The sequence below is a fragment of the Mustela erminea genome, chromosome 11 (genome assembly GCF_009829155.1).
Source record: "Mustela erminea isolate mMusErm1 chromosome 11, mMusErm1.Pri, whole genome shotgun sequence".
Classification (NCBI taxonomy): Eukaryota; Metazoa; Chordata; class Mammalia; order Carnivora; family Mustelidae; genus Mustela; species Mustela erminea.
In genome coordinates, this window is record NC_045624.1 from 10296844 (window position 1) to 10312479 (window position 15636).

A 15636-nucleotide genomic window follows, 5' to 3' on the forward strand; every position below is an offset into this window, starting at 1 on the left:
TAAGGAATCCTTTCCTTATTAATGTGTATATGTTAGTGAACTGTTTCTGAGTCTTAACCAGAAGGAACTACCTTTACCCCCCATGACTGGACTACCTCATATAGATGCCAGAGCGGCCTTAAGGATAGAAATTGGGGATTCGGTGGTCTTCTATGTCTGGCAGGGAAAGAATCCTGACTCAAACCAGTAATTGACAGATTTGATTGATTTGGGGTACACAAAGACTAATTGAAACTTTGGGGTACTAGGGATAGGGATCTGTGTTGAAAATAAACACAGAAGTTGGGTAACTGGAGTTATTTAGTGCTCTACAGATACCGTAAGACTTCTTCTAAATAAGATTCTGCATCTTACTTTTCCTTTAGATTAACGATAGGCATCTTCAATTCAATCCTGGCAAAGTCTGACAAAATATTTGATTCCTTTTAATAATGGGGTTAGATCAGGAATTATTCTTATTATTTTATGTGTATTTCCCCTTTTTAGTTATTACCATTGGTGTTAAAATTATAATTTACAATATTCAAATTCCTTGTACAAATATTTTTAACAGCACAACATGTAATGTAAGGAATGGGAAAAAAAAATATCTTCTCCATGACCCTATGCTCATTCCTCACAGTAGTCACTGTTGAAGAGTTGGGTGTGTAGAATACAAAGGTGGTCTTGGGTTTGGATTAACAAACTCACAAGACATAAGAGGCTTCATTCAGCACTAAATTTACTTAGCTTTAAGGAAGGGTATAAAACAGATAATAAAACTTGTTTGATACAAAAATAGTGATGGCCTCATCATTTCCCAGGAGGAACTTTCAAATTTTCGGTCACTCCCTGTTTGGGATGCAAATGGCCACGGAATCTGTCAATTCTTGAGGCTTATCCTATGCTAGTTTTATGAATTTCCTCAGGAGTATGTGTTGGGGGCGGGGTGCAGCCCCCAACAGCAGCACAAGTGCATCTTATCAATGCTGATTACTAATTAATTGCTACACATTCTTGATAAAGTAACTTTTGTCTGATTCTTAGTTTTCTTGGATTTGGTATAATCCTGTATGTTCTATGAGTGCTATTGCAAGAAATATTTGAGCAAGGGTTATTTAAAAGTTACTTTAAGGGTCATATAACAATACACCTCATAAGAGATAACATACAAATACATGTAAGTGGGCGCCTGGGTGACTCAGTCAGTTATATGTCTGCCTTTGACTCATGTCATGATTCCAGAGTTCTGGGATTGAGTCCCGCATTGGGGAGCCTGCTTCTCCCTCTGCCTCTCTCTCTCTCTCTCATGAATAATTAAATAAAATCATAAAAATAAAAACAAATACATGTAAGAGTTACCCTTTTTTTTAATGGTTCTCTACTATAGTTGTGATATATTTGACCAGTATTCAACTGGTGACCAGTTAACTTCTCTAGTAGTTTTTCATGATTACACATATTATCACAATGAATATCCTTGTACATGAGCCCTTGTGAATTTGGACAAGTGTTTATGTAGAATTTCTGGATCAGAGGGATGCACATTTAAATTTTTATTAATCTGCCAACCTGTCCCTCAAAATTGTCATCAACAGGGGCGCTTGGGTGGCTTAGTGGGTTAAGCCTCTGGCTTCAGCTCAGGTCATGGTCTCAGGGTCCTGGGATCGAGCCCCGCATTGGGCTCTCTGCTCAGTGGAGAGCCTGCTTTCCCCTCCCCCTCTGCCTGCCTCTCTGCCTACTTGTGATCTCTCTGTCAAATAAATAAATAAAATCTTTGAAAAAAATTGTCATCAATAGCATGTGAGAGGATGTTTCCCTATGCTACTTCCTTCTAGTTTTGTCTATACTGTCTCCCTCGAGTCCCTGAAAAATTCTGTGAATTTGGCAAAATACATATAATAATTTTTATTTTACATTAGAATCAGCAGGCTTTGGATTAGCTCAAAATCATAGAACTAATAAGTGGTCTAGATTAGTATTGAAATCTTTGATATCTGGTTTTCTTGCAGCTAAACTGAAAAATGCTTCTTTTGATTAATTTTACTTTTCCTTCATTTTAATACTTGGAACTAATATAATAGTCTGCTGTTGAGAAAGTCAAATTATTTCTGTCCAACTTTATTCAACAAAAATTAATGAAATAGCCAGTTAACCTTCGATTTTGAATGGAGCCCTTCATTATCTGTCAGTAACATTAACTTACATTATGCCAGTTTAAAAGAAAACTGTTTCAGATGCATTTAATATACTTGTAGTACCAAAATATAAAGTTAATGATTTTAATGTATTTTAGTCTTTAGTTGTACATCAGCTTGATGCATAGGAAATAATTGCTCAACCTTTGAAGTTATGATATTTGACAAATACGCAAAACTTTTGCTGTATATGCACCAATGAAAATCTTATATTACAAGATAACTCATGAATTAAAGTTTGAAACAATTTAAGTGATGGAGTGAACAGATTTTTTTTTTTAAAGATTTTATTTATTTATTTGACAGAGAGAGATCATAAGTAGGCAGAGAGGCAGGCAGAGAGAGAGAGGAGGAAGCAGGCTCTCTGCTGAGCAGAGAGCCCGATGCGGGACTCGATCCCAGGACCCTGAGATCACAACCTGAGCCGAAGGCAGCGGCTTAACCCACTGAGCCACCCAGGCGCCTGAGTGAACAGATTTTTGAGGCTGATTCATTCTGACTTATAAAAAGTATTTTATGTCAGAGTACCTTCTACTTCTGGTTCTTTAAGTTTGTTACTTTCATTAATAGTCATGCTTGCAACTCATTTTTCCAAGTGCTGTCAGTGAATTCATGCCAGCATTATTTATGCTTGAAATACTTTATTTTTCAAATGTGATTTTTTTACTTTTATTTACATATTTTATTTATATTTATATAAATTTAAATTATATATATAAAGTATAAATTATATATATTTATTACAAATTTTATTTACATATGTGGAAAGTATTTCAAACTAGCTGAAACATTTTTATCACTAACATTTAAAAATGGTAGAATACATCATTTGTTTTTAAGTCAAACTTTATTGAAAACACAATGCTTTCAGGGACATTTGGGAACTTGTTTTCCTTTCAGTGGGATTGTACCCCTACTCTTAACTGAAAGGTAGTGAGAAAAAAGTCTATAGATTTACTCATGGCTATTTTTGCTCCCTTTGCCATTTGAAACAAGAATAGATGGGGACAAGTTTGCTTCCTATGATCTAAATATTTCTCTTTTCATAAACTGCTCTAAAAGTATCAATTTAAATTTAGGCATAGGAAGTAACAGACATTAGACAAAGTTTTGGTATTGTAAAAGTAACAGTAATCTTACTGGAGCTGGATTTATCAATAAGCAGATGTTTACTCGAAATTCATCTCTCCCTTCTTTGTCTTCCCGTCGAAGTTTGTTGCCCTTATTATTAGCCCGTCAGAGTCCGCAGCGCGTCGTGTGTGTGTGTGTGTGTGTGTGTGTACTTGCGTTGGTCTCTCTTCTGCTCACTTGTGACCCTGGCGTCCTAGATCTGTTTGTTACTCATTTTGCTGTTGCGTTTAGGGCCTGGAACATAACAGGTATAAATGTTGAATTCAACTGATCTTTGTAGAATGAGACCACACTGTGAAGCTGACAACTCATTCTATTTGATAATCCTTAGCCAATAAAACCTATTTCTTAGGTTTTCATATTACTTGGGTGAACCAATTTTTATATAAAAAGATTTAATATACTTATTAATTTTGTTTATAGATAATTGTTTTATATACTCGGAGGGTGATTACTGGTAGTTCCCCAATGCTTCTGTTTATCAGTCTTTTCAGTCTCTCTATTCACTTGTTTTATGCCATATTTTATATGTTAGACCTATTTTAGATTTTGATGCTTTTGAACTTTAGGTTTTGATATTTAGGAAATGTGCAGAATATTCTGTGATCTTCTGCATGTTATGCTTGTGGCTTAATTTGAATTTGGCTGCCATTCCTCCTAAGGAAATGTATATTGTAGGTAATTGGTAAAATGAGTCAACCCTCTTAAATATCCTTGTAAAAACTCTTATTTTTTTAATGCACTGTTTTAGTAGCTTAGGCTTTCCTTGTCCAGGAACACAAGCTTTTTTTTTTCTTCTTCTTCAAGGTTTTATTTATTTATTTGACACAGAGAGAGAGATCACAAGTAGGCAGAGAAGCAGGCAGAGAGAGAGGGGGAAGCAGACTCCCTGCTGAGCAGAGAGCCCGATGAGGGGCTCCATCCCAGGACCTTGAGATCATGACCTGAGCCGAAGGCAGAGGCTTAACCCACTGAGCCACCCAGGCGCTCCTTAAAGATTTTATTTATTTATTTGATAGAGAGAGAAGGAGAGAGAGAGAGAGCATGAGAGGAGAAAGGTCAGCAGGAGAAGCATATTCCATGGTGATCCGAGAGCCGGATGTGGGACTCAATCCCGGGACCCAAAGACAGTCACTTAACCAACTGAGCCACCCAGGCGCCCAACACAAGCTTTTTAATCACTTCATAATGACACTAACAAAAATGGAGGAAGAGGACCAATGTTGATTGACTGCTTACTGTATTCTGGTGTTCTGATAAATAATATATACAAATATTAAATCATTAATTGCTTAATAATGCTAAGCCATATTATCCCCACCTACAGATGAGGAAGCTGAAGCAAAAAAGGAGTATATTTTTGCCTCTTGGCCTGTTGTATTTCTTTTCTTTTCTCTTTTTAAGATTTATTTATTTGAGAGAGAGAGAGAGAGAAGAGAGGAATAGTGAGAGAGAGCATGAGATGGGAGAAGGTCAGAGGGGGAAGCAGGCTCCCCGCTGGGCTGGGAGCAGGATGCGGGACTCCATCCCGGGTTTCTGGGATCATGACCTGAGCCAAAGGCAGTTGCTTAACCAACTGAGCCACCCAGGCGCCCTGTTTTATTTCTGATAAAACATGGAACAGAGCAAATAGTCTCACATGTTATGGATTAGTAGAAAACACATTAGGGCTTTTATTTCTGCCAAAGGGCTAATTAGATATCTTTGACTATATCCTAAGTGCTTTTAAACACTTAGGTATTTGGAGGTAAATAGTATAAACACTTTTAAATGTATAAATTTGCAGAAAGGGATTTCATAAGTGCCATGAATCAAAGAAGTAGCTCAAAAGAGTAGTGTGTTTCTTTCAAAGCTGCTGGTCCCAAGGCCTTTGCTGATCTTTGTGGCTCTAGTGACTTTGGTTTTAACAGCTGCGTGGGGACCGGAGACGGGCTTCTGTTGTTTGGGGTGAGGAATCAGAATCTCAGACATAATAGCATTCACTGTCCTTACCCAGGATAAAAAGTAAAGTTTGATCTGAAACCTTTAGGTAAAGGATATTTTAAAAAGTGAAGAAAGGAGGGAACTGATGCTAAGATACTGAACATTTCTAGGAAAATTGGAAATTAGAGAAATAACAGCAACAACAAAATAGTAGCCCATGGAGTAAGAGAATTTCAAGGAATACTTCATCAGCAATATCATATCTTAGAGTGAAGGCAAGACCTAAAAGCCCCAGTTGGAGAGACAGTCAGTCTTACTCAAATATCTTATTATTTACCAAATTTTAATTTTGTGCCATCTCCCAAAATTTTTTACAGTATTTCACACATTTTCTAAATTTTCACTTAATATTTTAAAATAAACTTACAATGTTATGTTTATGATTTTATTTTATTTCTTTAAAGATTTTATTTACTTATTTGATACAGATCAAAAGTATGCAGAGAGGCAGGCAGAGACAGAGAGGAGGAAGCAGGCTCCCTGCTGAGCAGAGAGCTGGATGCGGGGCTCGATCCCAGGACCCTGAGATCATGACCTGAGCCGAAGGCAGAGGATTAACCCACTGAGCCACCCAGGCGCCCCTATGATTTTATTTTTAAAAGAAAATTTCTGTATCAAAACAAAATATGGAAACCTATACCTGCCATAAATAGAAAACATCTGTACAAATTAATAAAGTAAGGCCATAAAGGGATATCTATGTCCTGTTTTCTCTTACTGAGCATGAGACCTTTCTTCTCTTATAAAGAAGGATAAACAAGCTTCAAGAGAGACTGAAGACACCCTGTACTCTCTTCCCCTTTTATTTAATAAGAGGAATTGAAAAGGCTACGAAAAGGAAATATACTCTTAGGTGATTCTGTCTGTCTTGAGTGCTGTGTAGGATCGCTTGCAGTGCAGCTGTCATTGGCTAAATGTGGAAAGATGCAAAGCAGAAAGTGTGAGTTTGTGTGTGTGTGTCTCATCATTTTTTAATCGTTTGTTTATTATTTACGAAGTACTGCTCTAAGCTGCTTATATTGAAATGGTTTTTTTTTTTTTTTTTTTTTCTATTTAAAGCCCTTTTGAGAGCCTGTGCTGATGGAGGTGCCAACCGTTTATATGATACCATGGAAGGAGAGAGGGAAAGGTATGCTTTCTTTCAGCCTGTGTCCAAAATACCACTAACCTGGTCTTCATGTTGTTTTATTTTCTCCTTGATGAATGATCAGTATTAATGTTCTTTAAAATTAACAGAAAACCACACCAGTGAGAGAACTGCTCAACCATGTTGTATTATTTCTTAGTTTTGAGTGTATCTCTTAGAAGAACTAGGCCAGTAATACTCTACTTAAAAACTTCTCATTCTAGTCAATCAGAGAAAGACAATTATCATATAGTTTCACTCATATATAGAACATAAAAAATAGTGCAGAGGATCATAGGGAAAGGGAGGGAAAACTGAACGGGAAGAAATCAGAGACGGAGACAAACCATGAGCGACCTTTGACTCTAAGAAACAAACTGTGTGTTGCTGGGGGGTGGTGGGGGGTGGTAACTGGGTGATGGGCATTAAAGAGAGCATGTGATGTGATGCGCACTGGGTGTTAGACACAACTGATGAATTACTGAACTGTACATCTGAAACTAATGATGTACTGTGTGTTGGCTAATTGAATTTGAATAAAAAAACTATGGTAAAGAAAAAACAAAAAACCCCCTCACTCTACTACTTCAAAAGTCTCATTAAGTAGCTTTATCAAATATCGACATCTGTGAGGACTTTGAACATTAAAATAAAACTCTGTTTAAATGAAAAACTGACCTCATATAAACAAATGATACATGCTGTGGCAGAGTGAGATTTTTGTAGTAGTGTTGAGTAAAGCTAAGTATAATTTAACTTAGTTACTTCTGAGTTATGCACATACATATATTTTAGGAGATAAATACCTTAATCTTAATGATTTGGTATCTGTTCTGTCTGGCTTTCCTGACCTTTGCATGGTGAGCTATTTTTAGATAAGAGAATACATTTGATGAAAGCAAATTTAAATCCAGCTCATTGCCAGCATGTTTATAGTTCAACCTCTTGGCAAACATAAGAATTTATAGTCTAGATATAAGTAGACTGGCTGTGAAATTTAGTTCCACTTCTATCATATGTGTTATTAAATGTACTGAAATGTTTATAGTTTGAGAAATCACCTCCTTGCTGCAAAAAATAAAATAAAAATATTATGATTCAACATACCACAGGTGTGAATTAAATATATGTAGTTTGAAATGATGTAAAATACATCTTTATGGCATCAGAATTTTTAACTTAGGCTTCTAATATTGGAGCTGCTGTTTGAAAGCAGCCAGTTGCTTATAGGAGGAGAACATGTTTCCTTTAAGATTGGGAATCCTAATGTCTAGGGACTGGATGAATTATCAAAGAATATGGCAATAGTGACAGCCTAGGAAACAATTTAAATTCTTAACATTTTATAATTCTTCATTTTTTAACTTTATGGATTCCTCTGACCGTATTCTCTAAGACCTGACACGGACAACGTGTGAAAAATACTCTAAACAGTGCCTGGGCCGGTTCGTTCAGGGAAGAGCATGATGCCCAGGAGGCCAAGATTATGAATTGGGTATCACGTTTCGTGCCTGTAGCTGGCTTGCCGGCAAGGAATCTAGTATTCAGTGCTATTTCTTTAACGGTAGGTGCAGCTTGTGAACATAATTACATGAACCAGAGCTGTGAAAAGTTATTAACACAGTGCTTCCAACTCTGCTGTGACCATAAGAACCATCCAAAATGCTTGTGAAAAAAATGCAGATTTATATACTGATTGTTCTTACTGGATTGGGCAGACACTAATGAGAAAGAGAACACACAACATTTTTATTCACATTAGAAAGCAAAAACAGATTACAAGGTTTGTGGAGTACCTTTTTTTTTTTTTAGATTTTTTATTTATTATTTATTTGACAGTGAGAGATCACAAGCAGGCAGAGAGGCAGAGAAAGAAGGGGAAGCAGGCTCCCCGCCGAGCAAAAAGCCAGATGCGGGGCTCAATCCCAGGATCCTGGGATCACGACCTGAGCCGAAGGCAGAGGCCTTAACCCACTGAGCCACCCAGGTGCCCCTATTTTTGTCCAGATTTCAAAATAACATTTCTAATATTCTTAACACATTTACATGCAATCTTACGGAAGTCTTCCAAAAGATTTACATGATTTATTGAAGAATCATTTGACTGTAGATGAGGATGTTCACTAAGAAAATGTACTTTCCGTTGCTTTTCTCATTCTAATATGTTTGCAGTGATTCGTATTCTGATAGTTAGGAACATGGGGTCCTGGTAGATTGTCTAATAGGTAGATGAGTAAACTAACTGCCTCACATGGGAATTAAATCCTTGGAGTAAATCTCATTAAATATAAACCCTAACCAGCTTCACTAATTGGATATAGGATGACTAAACATGATTCCTAATAGTTGCATTTTTTTTTTTAAAGATTGTTTATTTATTTATTTATTTGACAGACAGAGATCACAAGTAGGTAGAGAGGCACGCAGAGAGAGAGAGAGGGAGGGAAGCAGGCTCCCTGCTAAGCAAGGAGCCCAATGTGAGGCTTAATCCCAGGACCCTGGGATCATCACCTGAGCTGAAGTCAGAGGCTTTAACCCACTGAGCCACCCAGGCGCCCCCTATTAGTTGCATTTTTTAAAAAAGATTGTATTTATTTATTTGACAGAGGCAAAGTGGGAGAAGGAACACAAGCAGGGGGAGCGGGAGAGGGAGAAGCAGGCATCCTGCAGAGCAGGGAGCCCAGTGTTGGGCTCTGTATCAGGGTGCTGAGATCATGACCTGACCGAAGGCAAATGCTTAATAACTCAGCCACCCAGGTGTGCCCCTTATTAGTAGCGTTTTTAACAGAGAAGCCACACTATGAAAGAGGAAAAAAAAACCCACAAGTTTTGAAAAGCCAAGTATGATTTATGGACTATTGTTTGGCTTGTTCATGTTTGCCTTTTTATTTAATTTCCATGTCTACAATGTAATACCTTATAATTTTGTAATAAAAGATGAATGTGTAGAGAATCATCTCCCACTGAAGGTATTTGGAATGGAAGGAAGGAAGACTGATGTAGACAGGAAGAGAGGAGCGAGAGGAGGAAGAGGGTTTTATGGAGGGATAGAGCTGAGGCAGACACCAGCAGTGACTTTACATCTGACCCTGTACCATGTACTCTATACCGTCTTCATAAACATCTACTCTGGAAGTGGCCTCTATTTATCAGGCCACTGTTTCTTGTTTTGTTTTGTATTTTAAAATAAAGAAGTCCTAAGTGTTTTTTAGTGCTGTCAAAATGATACATGTTGATTTGAACATATGTTAGTTGAAAGAAACAAAAAAGAAAAAAATTATCTGTTTTTCTTCCTAAGTAGCAGAGAGTTACATTGAGTCCACCCATTGGTTCTGCCCTTTGGAAGTATAGAACATGGGACTAATTTTTCTTGTTCAGGTCAGTGTAGGTTCCCTGATGCCTACAAAATAGTGTGGGAATATTAAATACTCAACAAATACTTGTTAGTAAATGAGTATTTTATTACAGTTACTCTGTGCTCTCTTCCTATAAGGTTTTGAGTGACTTTGATTAATTCTCACACTTTGGTTAAACAGATGACCTTTGCTCTGAGGATTGACAGGTTCTGATTTGGGGGCATGCGCAGTCTGAATGTCAGACTGAGGCAGGTTGAAGACCCAGCTGGGGAAAGGTAGGATGGGCTCTGCCAATGACAGTTGGGTCTCCACTTTGGTTAGAAATTTGAGATTAAAGAGGAAGAGGTTTTAGGAAGACTTCATACTTTTTACTCCCATATTCTTTTTTTTCCTTCTTCTTTTCTTTTTTTTCAGTTGCGATAAAAAATCTGAACTTCATCTGTTTGGTCACCCAGTTTCTCCAACCTCCAACATTATTTTTAAGTCATCTGAACTATCCCCACTGATTTCTGATTCCAGCCTAATATGTAGATTACCATATGTATATATATATTATATATATATATAAATAATTCCTGTAGATTACTATATATATATTTATACTTACTGTATATATATGTATACATATATATATATTTCCTGAAATACAGTTGACACACAATATTAGTTTCAGGTGTGCAGCATAGTGATTCCACAACTCTATTGCCATACACCTAATTTACTGTTTTCTTAACCTCAGGTGTCTTTTTTTTTTTTTTTTTTTTTTAAAGAAATGTGGGGTACTGTGGTGGGGTATTAGATGTATCAGTACTCCTAATTCTGCGGCTTCAACCTGATACTGACAAAATTGCATATCTATATTTTGGTACTAGTCTGTGATTAAAAACTCCTATGGTAACCTCATAATATCTGCTTCCTGCCTTCTTGAAAGTAGGTAAAACCCACCATTGGTGTGAACCAGGATGGTAAAGCACAGCCTTGTAGTCAGAATAATCACAAGATGCAGAGGGGGAGAAAAAAATACAAGTGAAGCACATAAGATTTTCTAGGAGATTTTATGAAGCAGATTTTCTTTCTTGCCCATCATTGATAGGCTTTGGAGGACCTTTGTTTTTCTTCTTCTTCTTTAAAAGATTTTCTTTATTTGAGAGGGAGAGAAAGTGAGAGCACAAGTTGGGGGTGAGGGCAGAGAAGAGAGGGAGACTCCCTACTGAGCAGGGAACCCAGCCCCAGTGCGGGGCTTGATCCCAGGACCCTGAGATCATGACCTGAGCCAAAGGGAGATGTTTAATGGACTGGGCCACCCAGGTGCCCCCTTTTGTTTTTCTGCTGACAGTTTTGTTTTCAGTTTAGTAGATCAGCAAAGAGTAAAATGTCCACATCAAAGAATATTGAAAGATTATTATTTGTGGGTACCAGGTCTACAGTAAGGATTATGGGAGAGTTAAGCACCCGGACCACCCTCCTCTCATACCTAGTGATTCCTCTTTCTGCATCTTTCACAGATATTCTAAGAGAACAGTTTCTGCTCTGGTTAGTTTCTAACCAGGGGTAGAAAAGTTGTCAGCTATGGCAGTAATTACCAACCTTGTCCACCATAGGGAATATTAAAAACAAACATGTAGAAAAGTGCACAAATTATAATGATCTAGCTCAATGAATTTTCACAAAGGAGAACACATGAATAAATGGTATAGAGATCAATAAATAGAATATTACCAGCATTGCGGAAGCCCTCCTCATGCTCCCTCCCATCAGCATCTCCCCTCATAGCACACTGCTGTCAGACCCAATACATGTTAGATTAATTCTGCCTATCTCTGGTATTTATAAAATGGAATCATAATATATTGAATTTTGACTAAATGGACTTTTTTGGGGGCATAGAATTGATAGCTCTGTGAATCTGCAGAATGGATTAAGAAACATTGCCATAGGTCCTTATAAGGTCATGCTAATTATGGCAGGAGGTGGAAGAAATGATGGAATCAAGTAGAAGAGATAGGAGATGTATAGAAACCAGCAAGAATTACAACATCCATGCCACATGAAAGTGAAATGACAGCATGGGAAAAAAAGAGTTGATAAATTAAAAAAAAAAAAAATACCTTTAAAGATAACGTAGACATTTGTAAACCTTACCCTATTAGAAAGTTGAGGTAAACTGATCAAAGAAAAAAAAGAGCTTTGGAATGACACAGTATCTCCCAAGAATAATCCAGTGGCAGAAATAAGAATGTGGCATTTAACTTATCATTCATTCATTTTTATTCATTCAAAAGCTTATTAAATATCTTCTGTGGTTAGACATTTTGATAGTTACTGCGAATATATAAATAATTGATTCCTGCCCACAAAAAAAGACCTTAGAGTAATAGAAGTAAAGGAGAAATTAGTATGCAATAGGATAGATTGCACATAATGAGAAAATTCTCATCCAACGTGATAGGTTCTGTGACAGAGGGAGGCACAGAGGATGGACAGTTAATCCCGAATTGGGGTATTAGAAACAATTCTGAGGATCCTGCTGAAGTGTAAAAGGTTAGGGTCACAGAGTGGGGTGTGGGGGGGTGTGTACATGTGCACACGCATGTGCTGACTAGCAGGGAGGAGGGAAGGGAAGGTTCTGCTTGTCTCCTGGATAAAATCTAAACTCATTTCCTAACAGGGTTTGTCTTTTACTTATCATTTTAGCCAAGTTGTTTCCTCTTTCTTCCCATTCCTTCTCTCCTCACTGCCAGGGCTTCAGAAGCAACTTCAGATAGTTTATTTTATTTTATTATTATGTATAAATCAAAATGCCTTATAGCTAGAAAGATCCTGCCCATTTTGTGTGAAATGACATGTAGAACTCGTCCTACTTACTTTCAGAAAGTCTTATATTTATACTGTGACCTCATTACTATCTCAGTGAGTCTTTTATCAGAAATGAAGATTCTTGCCTTTGAATTCATTGGTATTTTGGATGTAACATGAATATCAGTGCTACTTGTGAGTGTTTTTTCGTGATTTTAAAGGATGCAGAGACTTTGAAACTCATCTGAGAAATAACTGTGAGTTTGGTATCATTAGTGTTTGGGGACTTGAAATGGGGAGGGGTGTGGTATTTTGGTTAGTTTTCTCAGAATAGTTGAATACAGATCTGAACGGGAAAGTCCCACATATGATCATATAAACATTAAATTAGCTCAGATGTTTAAGAGCTGCTTGCTGTTGAATTTAAAGTTTGAGCATCTGAGGGGAGGATATAGGCAGTGACCTCTTCGATATCGGCCACAGCCCATTCTTCCAAGACCCATCTCCAAAGACAAGGGAAACAAAAGCAAAAATGCACTTTTGGGACTTCATCAAGATCAAAAGCTTCTGCCCAGCAAACGAAACAGTCAACAAAACAAAGAGGCAACCCCCGGAATGGGACAGGATATTTGTAAATGACACTACAGGGGTGCCTGGGTGACTCAGTAGGTTAAAACCTCTGCCTTCGGCTCAGGTCATGATCCCAAAGTCCTGGGATTGAGCCCTGCATCAGGCTGTCTGCTCAGCGGGGAGCCTCCTCTCTCTCTGCCTGCCTCTCTGCCTACTTGTGATCTCTGTCTGTTATATAAATAAATAAAAAAATCTTAAAAAAAAAAAACAAAAAGAAAAATGTAAATGACACTACGGATAAAGGGCTGATGATATCCAAAATTTGTAAAGAAATTCTCAAACTCAACACCCCAAAACCAAATCATCAAGTGAAAAAAACGGGCAGAAGACATGAACAATTAGGCATCAGGGAGATTCAAATTAAAACCACACTGAGAGATACCACCTTACGCCAGTTAGAATGGCCAAAATTGACAAGGTAAGAAACAACAGATGTTGGAGAGGATGTGGAGAAAAGGAAACCCTCTTACACTATTGGTGGATTGCAAGGTGGTGCAGCCCCTTTGGAAAACAGTGTGGAGGTTCCTCAAAAAGTAAAAATTGAAAAAATTAAAAATAGAGCTACTCTATGACCCAGCAATTGCACTACTGGGTATTTACCCTAAAGATGCAGATGTAGTGAAAAGAAGGGCCATGTGCAGCCCAATGTTCATAGCAGCAATGGCCACAATAGCCAAATTGTAGAAAGAGCTGAGATGCCCTCAACAGATGAATGGGTAAAGAAGATGTGGTCCCTACAGTAATATGGAATATTACTCAGCCATCAGAAAGGATAAATACCCAACTTTTGCATTAACATGGACGGAACTAGAGGAGATTATGCTAAGTGAAATATGTCAAGCAGAGAAAGTCAATTTTCATATGGTTCCACCTATTTATGGAACATAAGGAGTAGCATGGAGGACATTAGGGAGAAGGAAGGGAAAAATGAAGGGGGGAAATCAGAGGGAGAGATGAACTACGAGTGGCTGTGGACTCTGGGAAAAAAACAGGGTTTTAAGAGGAGGAGGTGGGGGATGGGTTAGCCCAATGATGGGCATTAAGGAGGGCACATGTTGCATGGCGCACTGGATGTTATACACAAATAATGAATCATGGGACAGTACATCAAAAACTAATGATGGGGGGAAAAAACCAATGATGTACTGTATGGTGACTAACATAATTAAAAAAAAAAAAAAGATTAACATCCAGTAAAAATTCCTTGAAATCACACAGATGACCATTCATGTAAACAAGGGTTAATGAGGTGAGATGAAGGGGAACTTGTGGTGATCAAATAGGAAAGAAGGATTCAGGGACATCGGGGTGGCTCAGCTCAGGCATGAACCCAGCATCCTGGGATGGAGTCTCACATCTGGCTCCTTGCTTAGTGGGGAGCCTGCTTCTCCTTCTGCCTCCTCTGCCTGTCACTCCCTCTGCTTGTGCTCTCTCTCTCTCTGACAGATAAATAAAATCTTTAAAAAAAAAAAAAAAAGAGAAGAAAAAGTAAGGATTCATTCCCAATTTCTTATTCCAGTCAGACCATTTATTTTTTCACAGTTTGGATTTCAGACTTCTTAACTTTATACATTCTTGCAGCTTTCTTATGAGCAGATCAATACTGCTTTTCAGAGTGATCCAGTGGGAATCAGACTGACTGTTGTGGCTCTAAGATTCACTGTGCCCTAGCTAAGCCAACTTCAGACTATGATTTAAATGATCGAATAATGTGGGATTCTAGCTGTTACAGATAGCAGGAATTCCAAGTTGGGAACTATGTAGTGAGAAGGCATGCACAAATTTTTCAGTTAGGTCAGGATTCAAAATCTGATTCTGCAACTTCATTACTATGAGACTTTGGCAAGTAATTTCACTTTCTCGGGCTGTGATTTTTCCACCTGTGGCATTTCAGGGAAAGATCAGGATCTTCTGGAGCATTCACAGGAATCGTGAAGATTTTTATAAAGAAGAAATGTATTACTTGGGCTGGTTACACAAGAGTAGGATAAGCCAAGAGGGTAGAGGGTGGCCCTTCAAAGCTACGATATGATGAATTATAGGATAGTTGAATATGTGTATGAGCTAGTTTCGGACAATAGCTGTAAATACTCACTCATAGTTCATACTTTGCACGTGGTAATTGTACTACTTCCCAGCAAAGTTTTAAGTGTTGGAATGAAGGAATATAACATTGAGCTTCTCTGGTTCTTTTTTTGTTTTGATCATCTTTGTTCAGGTATAATTTTATATGATAAAATTCATCCATTTAAGCATTCAGTTCAGTAGGTTTTGTAATAGGATACAGGCATATCCACCAGTTGTCAAGAATAGAGCATATCCGTCATCCTGAAAGTTCCTTCCTATCCTTTGGCATCAGTCCTCAACTCCTATACCTGGGCTTCTGAAACCTTCTAGAATGTTCTATAAATGGAGTCGTTCAGCTTGTTGTCTTATG

The 15636-nt window shown here is 37.7% G+C and overlaps 1 protein-coding gene across 2 annotated transcripts in view; it reads left to right on the forward strand.

Moving 5' to 3' along the window:
• TPK1 (thiamin pyrophosphokinase 1) overlaps positions 1-15636 on the forward strand; it is a 343412-nt gene that overhangs the window by 134752 nt on the left and 193024 nt on the right. For both annotated transcript variants that reach the window (XM_032305883.1, XM_032305882.1), the window contains exon 4: positions 6351-6420. In XM_032305883.1, the coding sequence (XP_032161774.1) occupies positions 6351-6420 (70 nt within the window). The remainder of the gene's footprint in view (positions 1-6350; positions 6421-15636) is intronic.